This window comes from Epinephelus lanceolatus, chromosome 23 (assembly GCF_041903045.1).
Source record: "Epinephelus lanceolatus isolate andai-2023 chromosome 23, ASM4190304v1, whole genome shotgun sequence".
Classification (NCBI taxonomy): domain Eukaryota; kingdom Metazoa; phylum Chordata; class Actinopteri; order Perciformes; family Serranidae; genus Epinephelus; species Epinephelus lanceolatus.
In genome coordinates this window covers 1,845,625-1,861,064 of record NC_135756.1, presented here as the reverse complement: position 1 = coordinate 1,861,064, position 15,440 = coordinate 1,845,625, and the positions used below count along the sequence as shown (strand labels likewise).

At 39.5% G+C, this 15,440-nt stretch overlaps 1 protein-coding gene across 1 annotated transcript; it reads left to right on the top strand.

Moving 5' to 3' along the window:
* The first annotated feature begins 2,280 nt into the window (after positions 1-2,280).
* On the top strand, positions 2,281-12,241 carry cwf19l1 (CWF19 like cell cycle control factor 1). The gene is made up of 14 exons (XM_033614253.2): positions 2,281-2,422; positions 5,354-5,438; positions 5,581-5,665; positions 6,179-6,280; positions 6,359-6,573; positions 6,987-7,102; positions 7,297-7,381; positions 7,546-7,698; positions 8,172-8,337; positions 8,537-8,616; positions 8,698-8,907; positions 9,392-9,511; positions 10,134-10,231; positions 11,333-12,241. Exons 1-14 carry the CDS (start codon positions 2,400-2,402, stop codon positions 11,475-11,477), a joined length of 1,683 nt encoding a protein of 560 aa, XP_033470144.1. The 5' UTR covers positions 2,281-2,399; the 3' UTR covers positions 11,478-12,241.
* The last annotated feature ends 3,199 nt before the right edge of the window (positions 12,242-15,440 follow it).

Sequence of the window (15,440 nt, the reverse complement as noted above, 5' to 3'; positions counted from 1 at the left end):
CATCATAGCTAGACGGGGATGGACATTTCGAATACTTTCAACTGTTATTCATTTTTGATCATACATTGTAGCCTATGTGCAGGTGGGTCATCGACCGGCAAGCAGCATTAGCAGTGTCCCGATACATAGCATTAGCAGCCAGCTCCTCCTCCGCTGTGTCCCAGCAGCAGCGTTAGCAGCAAAGAAGCTGGACTTGCTCGGGGGGGACGGACACGACTCGCGGCAGTATTTTGAATTTGAGTGCAGTAACTGTTTTGGCCACATTCTTACATACGGTGCCTTTAAAATTAAAAAAAAAAAGTAAGAGCATCAACATTTATAAAGTACTAAAAGAAAAAGTACTTGTCATTCTTGCCTACTCGTCTGGGGTTTGGGGATCTGGACATCTTAATAAAAGTATGAATGTGCACAACAGAGCAATTTGATTCTTCCTTGGAGTCCTTAAACATGTAAACCTGTGAACAGAATGTCTGACCGACTGAACAACAGACTGGCAAGTCGGGTTTTCGGATGTCATGAGCATGGGCTCAGGGATCTCTCCACCCACAGAGGGTGGATGTGGGCTCAGAGAACTTGCCATGATGAGATATAAAAACAAATGGGTGGAGGAGATTCATCACAAACTGAAATCAGGAACATGTTGTTTGTTTAAAGCAGTGTCAGATATGTTGTGTATCATCTACTTGAGAGCCTGTGTTCTCTCTCTGTGCACAGTTTTGCTCTGGAGTACGATCACGACACACTGAAACTGGTTGATATGACGGAACTGAAGTCACGAAGAAAGTGAGAATTAAACCGGGTGCACTGCTCCTCTTCTACCTCACTTCTCTTTTAGAAATCAAATCCATGTCTCATCACACACGATCACAGGAGGTTTTATCCTTTGAAGCTCCTCAGATCAGTTCAGAGCTCCGTAAATTAGCTTCTAGTTTTTCACACCACATAAATGGAGCAAGTTGCAAGAGATATTTAAACTGTAAATCAACTGTATGCTGATGATGTGGTTGTTTTTCAGTGTTGCTGTTTTGGTTAATTGACATGATTTTCTACATATTACTGTTTTTATTGTTGTTTATATGTATCTGTCCTTTATGGCAGACTCCATTTTTATTTATTTAACTGTTGTATTATTGCTGTTTATAATCTTTAATAGACATTGCTGCTACTTATTTGTTTTTATGGACATTTTTCATCACTTTATCAGTTTCCCTCAATAAACACTGGTTGATGATAATTCAGTCTCATTATGGAGAGTAATATATATGACATGAAGTGGATTATAATAACTGACTCATTAATGTGTTGATCAGTTTAATGTTGCAGAGTGAAGGTGGAACTCATTTAAATGACTGTTGGGTCATTTATTCATTTATTAGCTGAAATCTGCGGAGGAACTAAAGCGTTCAAATAAATGTGGTTAAGTAAAAAGTACAATATTTGACCCCAAAATATCATGGAGGAGAGGTAAAATACTGAAGTACAAACATGTCAAAATTTCACTTAAGTATGGTAACATATAGAGGACATGCTGTAGATATGCTTTCATTTATTTACTGTATATTTTCACACATTTCTGATACTTCTGTCCACTTGTTTAAATATAAATGATGCAGATAACACATAAGATGCTTAAATAACACATGCATTTTATTTCAGAATAATTTTATGTTGTGTGTATTCATGAATTAGAACACACACACACAAAAACAACAACACTTAATTAAGATGTCATGTACACTCCAGGTCTTTTATTCTAATTTAAATAACATAAACATAATTTATATATATTTCTAAAGCAATTACTTTCCAAACGTATCGTTATATATTTCAAAATTAATGTTTTGACAAACATATTGTTTTATCCTGTTTGAATTCTATTTTTTTTTTCACATATAGTTCAGTTTAATTGAAACTAATATTCATTATTTTATTGAGTGTAAAAAGTTGAATCTTGACCTGAATAATTGTTAAATTATAAATACATAATCTAATAAATGTGACTTAAGCTCACTGGTGAAAGCTGTGATGTGGCTGAAAGCTCCGTTAAAAGACAGTAAGACGGTTGATTAAATGTATGTGTAAGAATCAAACCTGGCAACCTCCGTCTCCGTCCTAAAATAGGTCCGGGTTACAACCTGACTTATTTATTTTTACTAATGTCTTAAATAAAATGACGTAGACATAAAAAAAAAAACAACATTAATATTAAATAAATGTGAATATTTGAAAAAATATTTTCTACAGCGACATTTTCTTGTTAAACGAAACGTGATTTGTTGAGACAGAAAAGGTTCCGCTGTTGTTTCCATCGGACCACTTTTAGCGACGAACCAAATGTTCAAGCTACAAAAATCCAAATGTTGACTTTTTAACAATTGAAGATAAAATTGAGAGAAAACATGGCGGAACAACCGGTCAGAGTGTGAGTGTGACTTTATTATTATTTCAACTGTGATTTTAATGAAGACTCGTTTCAGTAAATGTTGATTTTATTGTGTTTTTACTTTATTTCACCTGAACACGATGTGACAGGCTGTTAGATTGTAATGTAACGTTACAGTGAAACGTGTCGTACATTAATTACATAATAAATATAATATTTAGTCAGTGTGCTGAACGATGGAGGGTTTGTTATGTCTCAACCTGAGAGGGTCAGATTTCACTATTTGCCTCCAGAGTCCGAATCAATCACGAAACGCGCCGAACCTCATTCAAAATTTAGATGATTTAAGATCTCGTGACGCATCTGAACATTTATGAACATCATTAGACGTGATTTAAAAGCATAAACGATTTTATAGATGCGGAAGGAAAAATTCGGCTCACCAACACTCAAACTAAACACATGAATTATTAGAGATATTTAATCTGACAGTAACTTAATGTTGAGTTACGACCTGACTCCGCTGCATTTAATTTAGGTGTTACTGATGTAAAAGGCAAATATGGATCATGTTATGTGAGCCGAATTAAAATGTTGTCTTTATAATTCACTTGTGTAAATTTATGTGTGAGTGTGTTCCTCAGGCTGTGTGGAAATGCAGCAGTGTTGTGCTAAAAAGATAAAAAATAAAAATAGAAATAGAAGTGAGTTTCAGGGTTACGGAAGCGTATTGTATTCACTTGACAAATAAAAAAAAATCAGTTTTTCGTGGTAATTTTTTTTCCTGAATGAGGAGATGAGATACTTCACAATCTCGCGGGAACCTCCCACCTGTCACCTGCAAGTGACCCCTGCATCCATGGTGACTCCTGCTCATGCATGTATTTTGCCATATGTGTCCAACTGATTCTGGAGAAACACTGCAGTGTCCAGCAGATCTGAATGGGCTTTTCGTCTGAACAACTGTAAAGTCTTAAGGTGTCTGCGTAAAGTCGACAAACTAATGATAACACCATCTATATGACTTAAAGACAAGAGGATCTCCCAGTGTCTCAAACCCAAAACAAAGTAAAACTGGATTCAACTAAACAAGCGGGTCATGTTTGCTTCCATTATATTGAGCTCTCAAGAAAGGAATGAAAGCGTCTGTTGTTCTATTGCTCTCTTACCTCAGAAAAAAATACCACGGAAAACAGAAAAAAAATTACACCGAAAAACAGAAAAAATACCACAAAAAAACAGAAAAATAAAATACCACGAAAAACAAAACAAAAAAATTGCCACAAAAAACAGAAAAAATACCATGAAAAACAGAAAAAAATACCACAATAAACAGAAAAATAAAATACCACAAAAAACAAAACAAAAAAATTGCCACAAAAAAACAGAAAAAATACCACGAAAAACAGAAAAAAATACCACGAAAAACAGAAAAAATACCACGAAAAACAGAAAAAAATACCACAAAAACAGAAAAAATATTTACCACAAAAACAGAAAAAAATACCACAAAAAAACAGAAAAATAAAATACCACAAAAAACAAAACAAAAAAATTGCCACCAAAAAAAAACAGAAAAAATACCACAAAAAACAGAAAAAATACCACAAAAAACAGAAAAAAATACCACAAAAACAGAAAAAATATTTACCACAAAAACAGAAAAAATACCACAAAAAACAGAAAAATAAAATACCATGAAAAACAAAACAAAAAAATTGCCACAAAAAAAAAAAAACAGAAAAAATACCACGAAAAACAGAAAAAAATTTCCACAAAAACAGAAAAAATATTTACCACGGAAACAGAAAAAAAAACCACGAAAAACATACAAAAAAATTACCACGAAAAACAGACAAAAAAATCACGAAAAACAAACAAAAAAATACCACGAAAAACAAAACAAAAAAATTGCCACGAAAAAAAAAGAAAAAATACCACGAAAAAAAACCCAGAACAAAATACCACAAAAAACAGAAAAATAAAATACCACAAAAACAGAAAAAATATTTACCACAAAAACAGAAAAAAATACCATGGAAAACAAACAAAAAAATTACCACAAAAAACAGAAAAAAAATTACCACAAAACAGAAAAAAATACCACGAAAAACAGAAAAAAAATTACCACAAAAACAGAAAAAATTACCACGAAAACAGAAAAAATACCATGAAAAACAGAAAAAAAACCCACGAAAAACATACAAAAAAAATACCACAAAAACAGAAAAAATATTTACCACAAAAACAGAAAAAAATACCATGGAAAACAAACAAAAAAATTACCACAAAAAACAGAAAGAAAAAAAATGCCACGAAATAATAATTCATAATAATAATTCTGGAATGTAATTTTAAATATATAATAATGATATTTATGAATATAGTTTCCCCCTAGCTTTTTTTAAAATAATTTTCTAAATCTATTAATTTTTGTGTCTGTTGTTCTATTGCTCTCCTAACTCAGAAAAAAATACCACGAAAAACAAACAAAAAAATACCACAAAAAAAAGAACAGAAAAAAATACCACGAAAAACAGAAAAAATTGCCACGAAATAATAATTCATAATAATAATTCTGGAATATAATTTTAAATATATAATAATGATATTTATGAATATAGTTTCTCCCTAGCTTTTTTAAAATAATTTTCTAAATCTATTAATTTTTGTGGAATTTGTGGAACATTTCTCACCAAGTTGCTCGTTACCTCCCCCCCCCATGTGTGTGTAATAAATCACACCAGTGAGCTCAGAGGTCAAAGGTTTAAATACTTGTGAAAGGTGTCACAAAGCAGCACAAGACAAGTGACGTTGCTCCAAGTTTCAGAAGGTTAAAGGAACATTTGCTGTATTTCTGGCGAGCAGAGCGACGACATATGTTTTCATTGTCCTTCCTGTTTCAGTCCCGTATTCTGCTGTTGCTATAGAGACATACATTAAAGTCTGTGTGTGTGTGTGTGTTTGCAGTCTGGCGTGTGGAGATGTAGAAGGCCGACTGAACGCTCTGTTCAACCGAGTCCAGACCATCCAGAAGAAGACGGGACAGTTTGATGTGAGATTTCAACTCAGTTAAAATCTGACGTCTTTTTTTCAGTTTTCAGTAAATGATCCTGAGGTTCTCCAGCTGCTCATGTTTCATGTTGTCGTCATCATCATGAAGTCGTGGCTCATCAGTGATGTTTGTCTTGTCTCAGCTGCTGCTGTGTGTCGGAGAGTTTTTCGGGACGACCCCGGAGGCTGAGGCCGAGTGGCAGCAGTACAAAACTGGAGCCAAGAAAGGTACGAACATCTGGATCACACCTGTTTCACACCTGTGGGAACTTTAACTGGAACTCAGAAACTCAAAGCTGAGCAGACTCTCTGCATTTTGATTGTGTTTTAATTCCCCTTCCCGTCCTGCTGCGACCTGCAGCGTTGTGTTTGCAGTGTCAATGTGTGATCGGGGCCTAAATCTGACACACTGTCCTTTAAACACAGCTGCATGTGTCAGAATGGTACATCAGCTGAAGAGAAAACAAACTTTGAAATATGTCAAACATCTAATTCAGTTAAATCATTTCCTTTTGCCATGAACTTTACTGCTTTACTTCCCCTTATCTTAAATTTAATGATACAAAAATGAAATCTTAAAAAAGTCAGTGAGCAGTAAAAGTATCTGCAGCTTCAGCAGCATCTCATCACCTCTCAGATCTCTGTCATTTCTTTAGTTAAACCCAGAAGACTGATTCCTTTAATTAAAGCACAAGCACCTTGTCTCCTTCTCTAACTCAAGTCTCCTTTGTGCCTCCTCAGCTCCCATCCACACCTACATCCTCGGCGCAGCGAGCCAGGAGACGGTGAAGAGTTTCCCCAGCGCTGACGGCTGCGAGCTGGCTGAGAACATCACGTATCTGGGTGAGACTCCACTCAGAGAGCTTTGGTTTCTACAGTAACGCTCCCATCATTAAACATGTTAATATGTGTGTGTTTAAGGTCGTCGCGGTGTGTTCACGGGCGTGTCGGGGTTACAGATCGCCTACGTCAGCGGCAGAGAGGCCCTGCAGGAGCCGGCCCCCGCTCACTGCTTCACGTCCAAAGACCTGTCGGCCCTCGTGGCCCCGCTGACCAGCAGCTCCAAGTTCAGAGGGGTCGACATCCTGCTGACGTCACAGTGGCCCCGAGGAGTGTCGCAATACGGAAACACCTCGGTAACACGTCCTCAATATACACACACTGGTGTTAGTGAAGGAGTTGGTGACGGTGACGTCAGGGCTGTTTGTGGTGAAACAAAAAAGATCTGACTCATGTCACACACTCAGAATAACAATGTGAACCCGTCAGTGACAAAACAACTCATGTTCTCATCAGTGCCGTGCTCCTCAAACTGTGGACGAACAGGGGAAAATCTGGAGTGAAACAAAGTGGAATGAAAATGATTCTTGTCGGGAAATTAAACCAGAACTTGACATTTGAACGTCGACTTTTCTGTAACGGCTTGTCAGACTTAAACTGCTGAGGAAGACTCCAGAGCAGCGACTGTGTGGGTCATGAAGTTAGATTAAGGTCCAAATAATGACCTCTGACACTCTGCTGTTGTTTCCATGTGTGTCGTGTGTGACAGGAAGTGAACACAAAGTCATGTGGGAGCAGCTCTGTCGCCAACCTCGCCGACAAACTGAAACCACGATATCACTTCGCTGCACTGGAGGGCGCTCACTATGAGAGACTCCCGTACAGGTAGGATCAGCACCTCTGCTCCTGATAACACTTTACTCATCATTTCTTACTTTAACATTTTAAAGCAGAACTTTTACTGAAGTATTTTTACATGGTTTGGTTCTTTAACTTCAGTCATGTGTTTTAAATCTTCCTCCAACGTCCCAGTCCTGTTACACTGTTCATGTGTTAACGCTGCTGTTCATGTGTTTCAGGAATCATGTCGTCCTCCAGGAAAATGCGCAGCACGTCAGTCGCTTCATCGCCCTGGCAACCGTCAACAACCCCGCCAAGAAGAAGGTGTGTGTGTCTCCTGAATCATGAATCTAATCTGAACACACAGACGTGATACACACATTTTTAGATTCTGTATGACTCACACTGTCACAGGACATCATCATATTTAATGTCTGACTCCTTCACATCCTCAACTGTCTGTCTGTCTGTCTGTCTGTCTGATGCAGTATCTGTATGCCTTCAACATCATCCCCATGAAGACGATGGATCCCACAGAGCTGGTGAAGCAGCCGCAGGACGTCACAGAGAACCCGTACAGATCCTCCGCGAAGGACAAGACGGACAAACTGAAGACAAGTTTCAACACCACAGAGGAGGAGGTATAGAGTGTGTGTGTGTGTGTGTGTGTGTGTGTGTGTGTGTGTGTGTGTGTTCCATTCAGGGCAACTTATCACTGCACAATAATGGTTTTGTGGTTATTTTTTTGTCTTCTGTGATTCTATTTTAATAGATTTTACTGTACTTTATGATGTTTGTAAATGTTGTACCGACACATTTCTTCACATCATGAAAGTCCCTTTAAATTGTCTCTTAAAGGTGCAATACCAATAAACTCACCTTTCCTTTCCTAAGCTGAAGGAGATAAGGAAAGGAAGCACTGAAGCTTCTTTTTTTAGCACATTAGTTTCAGCCAGCTCTCATCATGGCTGCTGCTGAGAAACTTTGATTTAAAAGTAATTTAAGCGACTCATTTTAAAAACCTGAGCTCCAGGTGTTACAGGTGCTCCATGTGATGTAATTTTATTTTGAAAAACTCAACCCATCTCTCCGTCCTTCCTGTCGTCTCTTCCAGGAGCCGTCCCATCAGTTCTTCTTCGACCTGAGCAAGAAGCAGGGCGGAGGTTTCCGAGGCCGCGGCAGGAAGAGACACTCGGACGGAGACGGACGAGGACGAGACCAGCAGCATGAGGCGGGAGACGGACGTCATCAGGGACAACCCAAACAGCCCCGCAGACACCGTGAGTCCAAGCGCTCCAGGAGAACTGAATATATCTCTTGTTCTACCACAGTGCATTAAGCAGAGAGAACGGAGGAGCTGCTGACACTTTAAAACACTAATACAACTCTGCTAATAGTGGATGGTGTCGGAAGGCTATAAGTATATTTTATTAATGTCTTCGAGGGTTTTAATGTTGAGTCATGTTCACTGTATTGTAGCTCAGCCGTCTGGTCCCTGCTGGTTCTGTCTGGCGAGTCCTCAAGTGGAGAAACACCTGGTCATCAGCATCGGATCACACGTGAGTTCACACCAACGATCATCAGGAATATACAGCCTGACTGATGCAGCCGTTACTTACCACTGTGGTTTATTCTCCCAGTGTTACCTGGCTCTGGCTAAAGGCGGCCTGACTCCTCAGCACCTGCTGATCCTCCCCATCGGTCACTACCAGTCTGTGGTGGAGCTGAGCTCAGAGGTGGTGGAGGAGATGGAGAAGTACAAGTCGGCGCTCAGGAGCTTCTACAAGAGCAGAGGAGAGCGCTGCGTGCTGTTTGAGAGGAATTACAGGAGCCAGCACCTGCAGCTACAGGTGCACACACACACACACACACACACACACACACACACACACACACACACAACACGTAAACAATAAATAAACATAAGCCACATAAAGTTTGAGAAGCAGGATCCAGTTTGGGACTTTCACTTTATAAAGGCGACTGACATGATTCATTGATTATCAAAATAGTTGCTGATCAGTTTGTCTGTCGATGGAGACATGTGGGTAGATGTCCACTGAACACGCACTCACTCAAAATTAATTAATTACGTTCAAATTAATGCACCTTTTATCCAAAAAAATTGAACCCAGAGACATTTCACATAGAAACAAAAACAAGTATAAAACATGATTTGTAAAAAATAAAAACTTCGCCAAAAAGATAAAGTGTTAGATTTTTGAACAGTTTTTTAGGGATGTTGACACATCTGGTGGGTGTTTCTATTATTTCGTCCACCCCCTGATTGTCACTGATGACTCAGTGGAGTGTTGGATGAACCTCTTTGTTCAGGTGGTCCCGGTGCCGTTGGACCGCTGCGCCACAGAGGACATCAAGGAGGCGTTCATGGTCCAGGCTCAGGAGCAACAGATGGAGCTGATGGAGATCCCTCAACACACCGACCTCAAACAGGTACACACACACACACACACACACACACACACACACTCCAGTCCCAGCTGGACGAGGACATTTAACTGGCCTACTGTCCTTGTCCCAGTATACAAGCACGGGAGGGGAATCCATTTATTGAGCCAAGTATGTGCGACTCCTCTACGATAGGTGGAGATATGCCCCCTTTCAGCTTGTTAGTATTGGACCTTTTTCCTGTTGACCTATTACGTCACAGACCAAACAATGGACAAACAAGTTAGCTACGGTTAGCTAGCAGCTAACTGCTACCATGGTGGACAACTTTACAGCTCTGTACATTTGGTCCGTCCAAAAAGTCACGGCTCTGGATGTAGATTTCTCCATGTTGTTACCGGCTTCTTCTTCTCTTACACATTTAATGCTATTGGACTTCTGGGTCAAAGCCCGGGGCGGAAACTGTGGAGCATGCTCAGAGCGCCTCGGCCAGTTTGGGTCTGATTGACTGTATACATGCAGGAGTCACATGATCTGGGTGTGTTAGTCCCACTGTGACAAAGGAGTTTGTTTTTAATCTCAAGGTTTAGAAATGTTTTTCTCATATTCAGCTTAAATATGAAACCTGCTTTTGTGTGTGTGTGTGTGTGTGTGTGTGTGTTGTCAGATTGCTCCTCCAGGGACTCCGTACTTCTACGTGGAGTTGGATTCAGGGGACAAACTCTATTACCGCATCCAGAAACATTTCCCTCTGCAGTTTGGAAGGTGAAACAGTCTATAAATGAATCTTTACATCATCAGTGACGAATGATTCAGACGTTTAAACTTCAGCCTACAATTGTATGAAAAAAGAAGCAATCTTAAACATTAAAATGAAGAGTTAAGAAAACTTTTTTGCTCCCACTGTCAGAACTCTGCAGGCAGAGATAAATGAACAATCCTCACCACTGAATCCTCCAAAATCTGACACACTGAACCTTTAAGAGTTTGAATAAAACTCTGACCTTCAGTTGACGATCATAAGAAAAAAAAAGAATCTTAAATGTCTTCCCCAGATGCCCCACCCCCATTGGGAATTGATAACCTTTTACCTGTGACAAACATGACAAGACGGCATATTTTGTTTCTGTATGACCTCCTAGCTTCAGATACACCTCCAAATATGGAAACAGATCTTGGAGTTAAAGATATAGTGCACCCCAAAATGAAAATTCAGCCATTATCTACTCACCCATATGGCGAGGGAGGCTCAGGTGAAGTTTTAGAGTCCTCACATCACTTGCAGAGATCCAAGGGGAGAGGAGGTAGCAACACAACTCCACCTAATGGAGGCTGACGGCGCCCCAGATTCAAACGTCCAAAAACACATCATTGAATCCACAAAATATCTCCATACTGCTCGTCCGTAGTGATCCAAGTGTCCTGAAGCCCCGACATAAAAAGTTGTTTGGAAAAACCTCATTTGAACTCTGTTTTTAGCCTCATTGTAGCCTGTAGCTCTGACTGCCTCTCTGTGCACCGCGCTCATGGACCAGCGAATGCACGTGAACACACATGAACGCGGTGCCCATGTCTCACAGTTTCACGCAAGCGCACACACGTGAGCTCTGATCAGTGATGTAAAGAGCCTGTTCAGAGCCCTAAATTCTGACAGAACTTTGAAGACATACTGCAGTGGCCTGTACACTGTCCCCCTTAAATGATAATACATATGTATTTATTTTATTTACATTCATTATTCATTGTTGGAAAAACAGGTGTCACTAAATGTTTTTTGACAGATACTAATGAAAATATGCTAATAAAATATGTTTTAAAAAAAGAAAACATATATAAAACATACAGTATATATATGTCTCCATTCAGGGAGGTGCTGGCCAGCGAGGCGGTGCTGAACATCCCGACTCGAGCCGACTGGAGGGAGTGTAAACAGAGCAGAGAGGAGGAGGAGGAGAGCTGCAAACAGCTGAGAGACGACTTCCAGCCGTTCGACTTCGCCTGGGAGGACTAACACACACACACACACACACACACACACACACACACACACACACACACATTTTCTACAACATCTCCTCCCTAATCTGTTAAAGGAACAGTTTGTTTATCCCTCTGTTGGTGGAGGACGGAGTTAGATAAGATAAACCCAACTCAAACTCCACCCAGAAACCAGTTAGCTTAGCTTAGCATAAAGACTGGAAACAGGTAGAAACAGCTAGCCTGGCTCTGTTTACAGGCAACTAAACAACACTCTACCAACACGTCTCAAACTAATAATTGACTCCATATATCTATCAGTGAGCGTTAGAGAAGCTTGGAGATGGATTTTGTTGCCTTTGGACAGAACCACACTCGCTGTTTCCTGTCTGTATGCTAAGCTAAGCTAACCAGCTGCTGACACCAGCTACATCTGCACCACACAGACACGAGAGTGAGAGAGTGGGATCAAATCCTCTCATTTAAATCTCAACGACTGTCAAACTGTTCCTTTAAATCAGATCAAATCTGTGTGTCTTTGTTTGTTTTCATGTCATTACAAAAAGAGAAGATCATGTTCCTGTTTGTGCTCCTTCACAATAAAAGCTGAAGTCCACACAGACTGAAGCTAAAAAAATGTTTTGTCAATATAAATAAAACAGTGTACCATCAAACAAAAGCTCAGCAACATTTTCTATAATTTCTACTGCGGCTCCTTTTGTTTGAACTCTGGACAACTTTTTAAATGTATTTCTTGTATTTTGTAAATGAACTACAATTAAACTCTTATTTTGGGTTTCTGGTCTCATGTTTGTTATTATTACACAAATCTGTGATAGTTTAAACTACATTTATGATCTTGACACAGTTTTAAAGATTGTAACTGCAGAGGCTCATCACACCTTCAGGTTCTTGTAGTCAGGTGCACGGGAGGGAATATCTAGAGGCAAGAGAGAAGAGACGCACTGGAGATAGAAGAAGCTCATCAGGTAAAACTTTGCCTGCAAAATCTAATTAAAGTAAATGTGGAAAAGTATTAGCATCAACATAAAGTACCAAAAGTAAAAGTACTCTAGTATTCTGCAGAACGATAGAGGGTAGATTAATCTGTAATAACACATCATCATTTATTATTTATTATATTCTGTTTCAGTAATCAGAATTTTTAAAGTAACTAAATGTACTGGAGTAAACTTTTTTTTTTATATATATATATTTACCATTCCTGATATATTGTGTATTAGAGGGATAAAATAGTGAAACAAGAACACTCAAATACAAGGGCCTCAAAATTGTACTTAAGTCTTGAGTAAATGTACTTAGTTACTACTAGAAATAAATATAATTCTGGATTCGTTGCTGGTGTTATTTATCATTATGAGGCTTCATAATGTTAAGTCAGAGGTTAAAATATAAAACTGTAGTTTCACATTATTTAAATTATAATATTGTGGATGTTAAATGGTGTTTTAATCGTGTTTGGCTCAAGAGGCTCGCAAGGGCACTTAAACAACACTGCGCATGCTCAGAGACGTGGTGGTGATTGACCTTTGACCCGCTGCAATTTGATTGGCTGCTTGCCAGAGCACCTTTGTCCTGATTGGCTGATATCTCCCGGTCATCACAGTCTGATTTAAAGGGGGCCGTACAGCGGGGACATTAACGAGGTGGATTATACTTTATAGTTTTTTAAATAAAGTTTGTCTTTAGAAGAAAAGCTGATAATCAAATTAACGTTATTCGGTGTTTATCTGCTACGGGATGTTTTTATAAAACAAACATCCGGTAAAAATAACCGGATTTAACGTGAAGTGGTGCTTCAATGCTAACTGCTAACCGCTAACTGCTAGCTTGCCAGCTCGCCGTTAGCTTGTGTGTTTTTTATCCGGGGAGATATTTCCTGATCATGAACAGAAATTTTAGGCTCTACGCCACTCTCTGGGAGGATTGCCGAACACGGCAGCAGCGGGACAACGAGATAAAACTGAACTTATATGGCTGACGTCACCGGAACTGACAGCGGATACAGAGGAGAACAGGTGAGGCTCACTTGGGTTAAACTGTGCTGTGAGTGTGACACACCGCTTTGTGTCAAACCGTAAAAGTAGTGTAATTAATTTGCTGGTTTCGCCACTGTGTAAAGTTGTTGTTGTCCCGTCAGTTCCCTGAAAGACGTCACTTTTTATTTACAAACAAAACAAATGACATATGAAGAGGTGAGTTTCCCTTTAGAGTTTTACATCTGTGCGAGTTCACAGTTTACAGTAGTCAACAAGGTTCAGATCATTTTTGTGACATTTGATTTCAACTGACATTTACTTTATTTATAACTTTAGGTACATTTAGCTGATGACATATTTTACTTAAATAAGGTTCTGACTTTCACTTTTACTCATAGTAGAGAATTTTCAGTGTGGTATTAGTACTTTTTACACTTCCTCCAGCCCTATCAGGTCACAGTAAAAAGAGAAAACACATCAAGGTTTTTTAAGATAAAAATGTTTAGCTACGTTGAGCATGAGCAGATTTGTTTTAGGTGGAGACAAATCATCAGAGAGGGAATAAGGAAATAACATCAATACGACAGATCACCACTGCTGGGAAACTTTTCCTACTTTCATATTTAATATACTTTAATTAGAAACACTGACAGTGCAGATTAACAGCAACATAAACTGCAGCCTTTAACGTGAACATGAGTTCAGTGATGATGGAATGCCTGAGAAAGATGGCAACCAAATGCCAAGAATTGGTTCCCAGTTTCTCAAAATGGTTGCCAATGGCAACCTGTTGAGCATTACTGTCGATTCCTGTTGTGGGATTATTTTTTGTCCATTGAAACTGTCCATATCATGGTTCATCTGGCCCCAGATGTTTCACCACACTGTCATTTAATGCTGCAGTTGCATCAGTTCACCTCTAGAGGGCGGTGTTATCCAGCATGTCGGTGTACTCTGTGGTTTAAATCAAACACTTCCTCCCTCTGTGGTGCTCAGAGGTTAAATAAAGATGAGTAAACCACAGACCTCACTGTGAACTGCTGTCACGTTTTTTAACCTGTGGCTGAAAATAGCTTCAAATAAAAACGTGTCTGTACATTATTCAGACTGTAGAAACACACACTGATAGATTCAGAGTTCACAGGTTCTGAGCTCCTCAGATTGAATCCCTCCACTGGACTTTACTTTGATATTTCCATTTTGAGTGACGGTATATTTCTACTCCACCACAGTAGGCAGTTCTTACCAGAGAGTTTTGATTGGGAATCAGATGAATTCAAAGAAACTGACTGATCTTGACTTTTAGATTTATTTTTTTTAAATCAGAGCTGCTCTGCTGCAGCAGCACACAGTTAACCCTCTGAGACCCACAGACTGTAGACCCATGTTTGTCTTTTTGGGTGAGACAGCAGGTCAGCAGTAGATGTCACATAGAGGTGGAAATATCACCTGACAGCTGGAAACCTGCAGATTAATTTGAGATGCAGCTCAGCACTGTGTGTCGAGTTCTTCTACTCATAAATCTGTAGTAAACATTGTACGCAAAAAAGTGCATAGTTTGTTCCCCCAAACTTTGTGAGACTAATTTAAAGTGAACACGTCTGTAAAGGGGAGACTCGTGAGGACCCATATTACCCAGTTTCATCCAGATATCTGGAGGTCAGAGGTCAAGAGACCTCTGTGAAAATGGCCATGCTGTTTTTCCCTCGCCAAATTTAGCCTAACTTTGGAGTGTTATTTCGCCCCCTTCCTGAGAACCTAGCATAACATGGCGATACCAGTATCATCACTGTAGCTTTAAAGCTCAGCCCTCTGTAGCCTCTGTAAGACAGGGGAGACAGCAGCAGCAAAGTCCAGTAAAGCTGCAGTGTGATGGAGTGATGTCAGAGGATTGAGGTGAATGTTGCACATGCCCAATGATGGCCTCTCTGCTCAGACTGAGGAGCAGCCATCATCAGGTGGCTGTGTGTGGTCTTTATTGTTGTCCTAACACGTGT

Excerpts from the sequence above, each read along its gene's own strand:
- cwf19l1 (XM_033614253.2), top strand. The coding sequence starts at position 2,400 with ATGGCGGAACAACCGGTCAGAGT. Across the intron at positions 8,338-8,536 it reads CAAACAGCCCCGCAGACACC|CTCAGCCGTCTGGTCCCTGC; the intron begins GTGAGTCCAAGC and ends ACTGTATTGTAG. Across the intron at positions 10,232-11,332 it reads TTCCCTCTGCAGTTTGGAAG|GGAGGTGCTGGCCAGCGAGG; the intron begins GTGAAACAGTCT and ends GTCTCCATTCAG.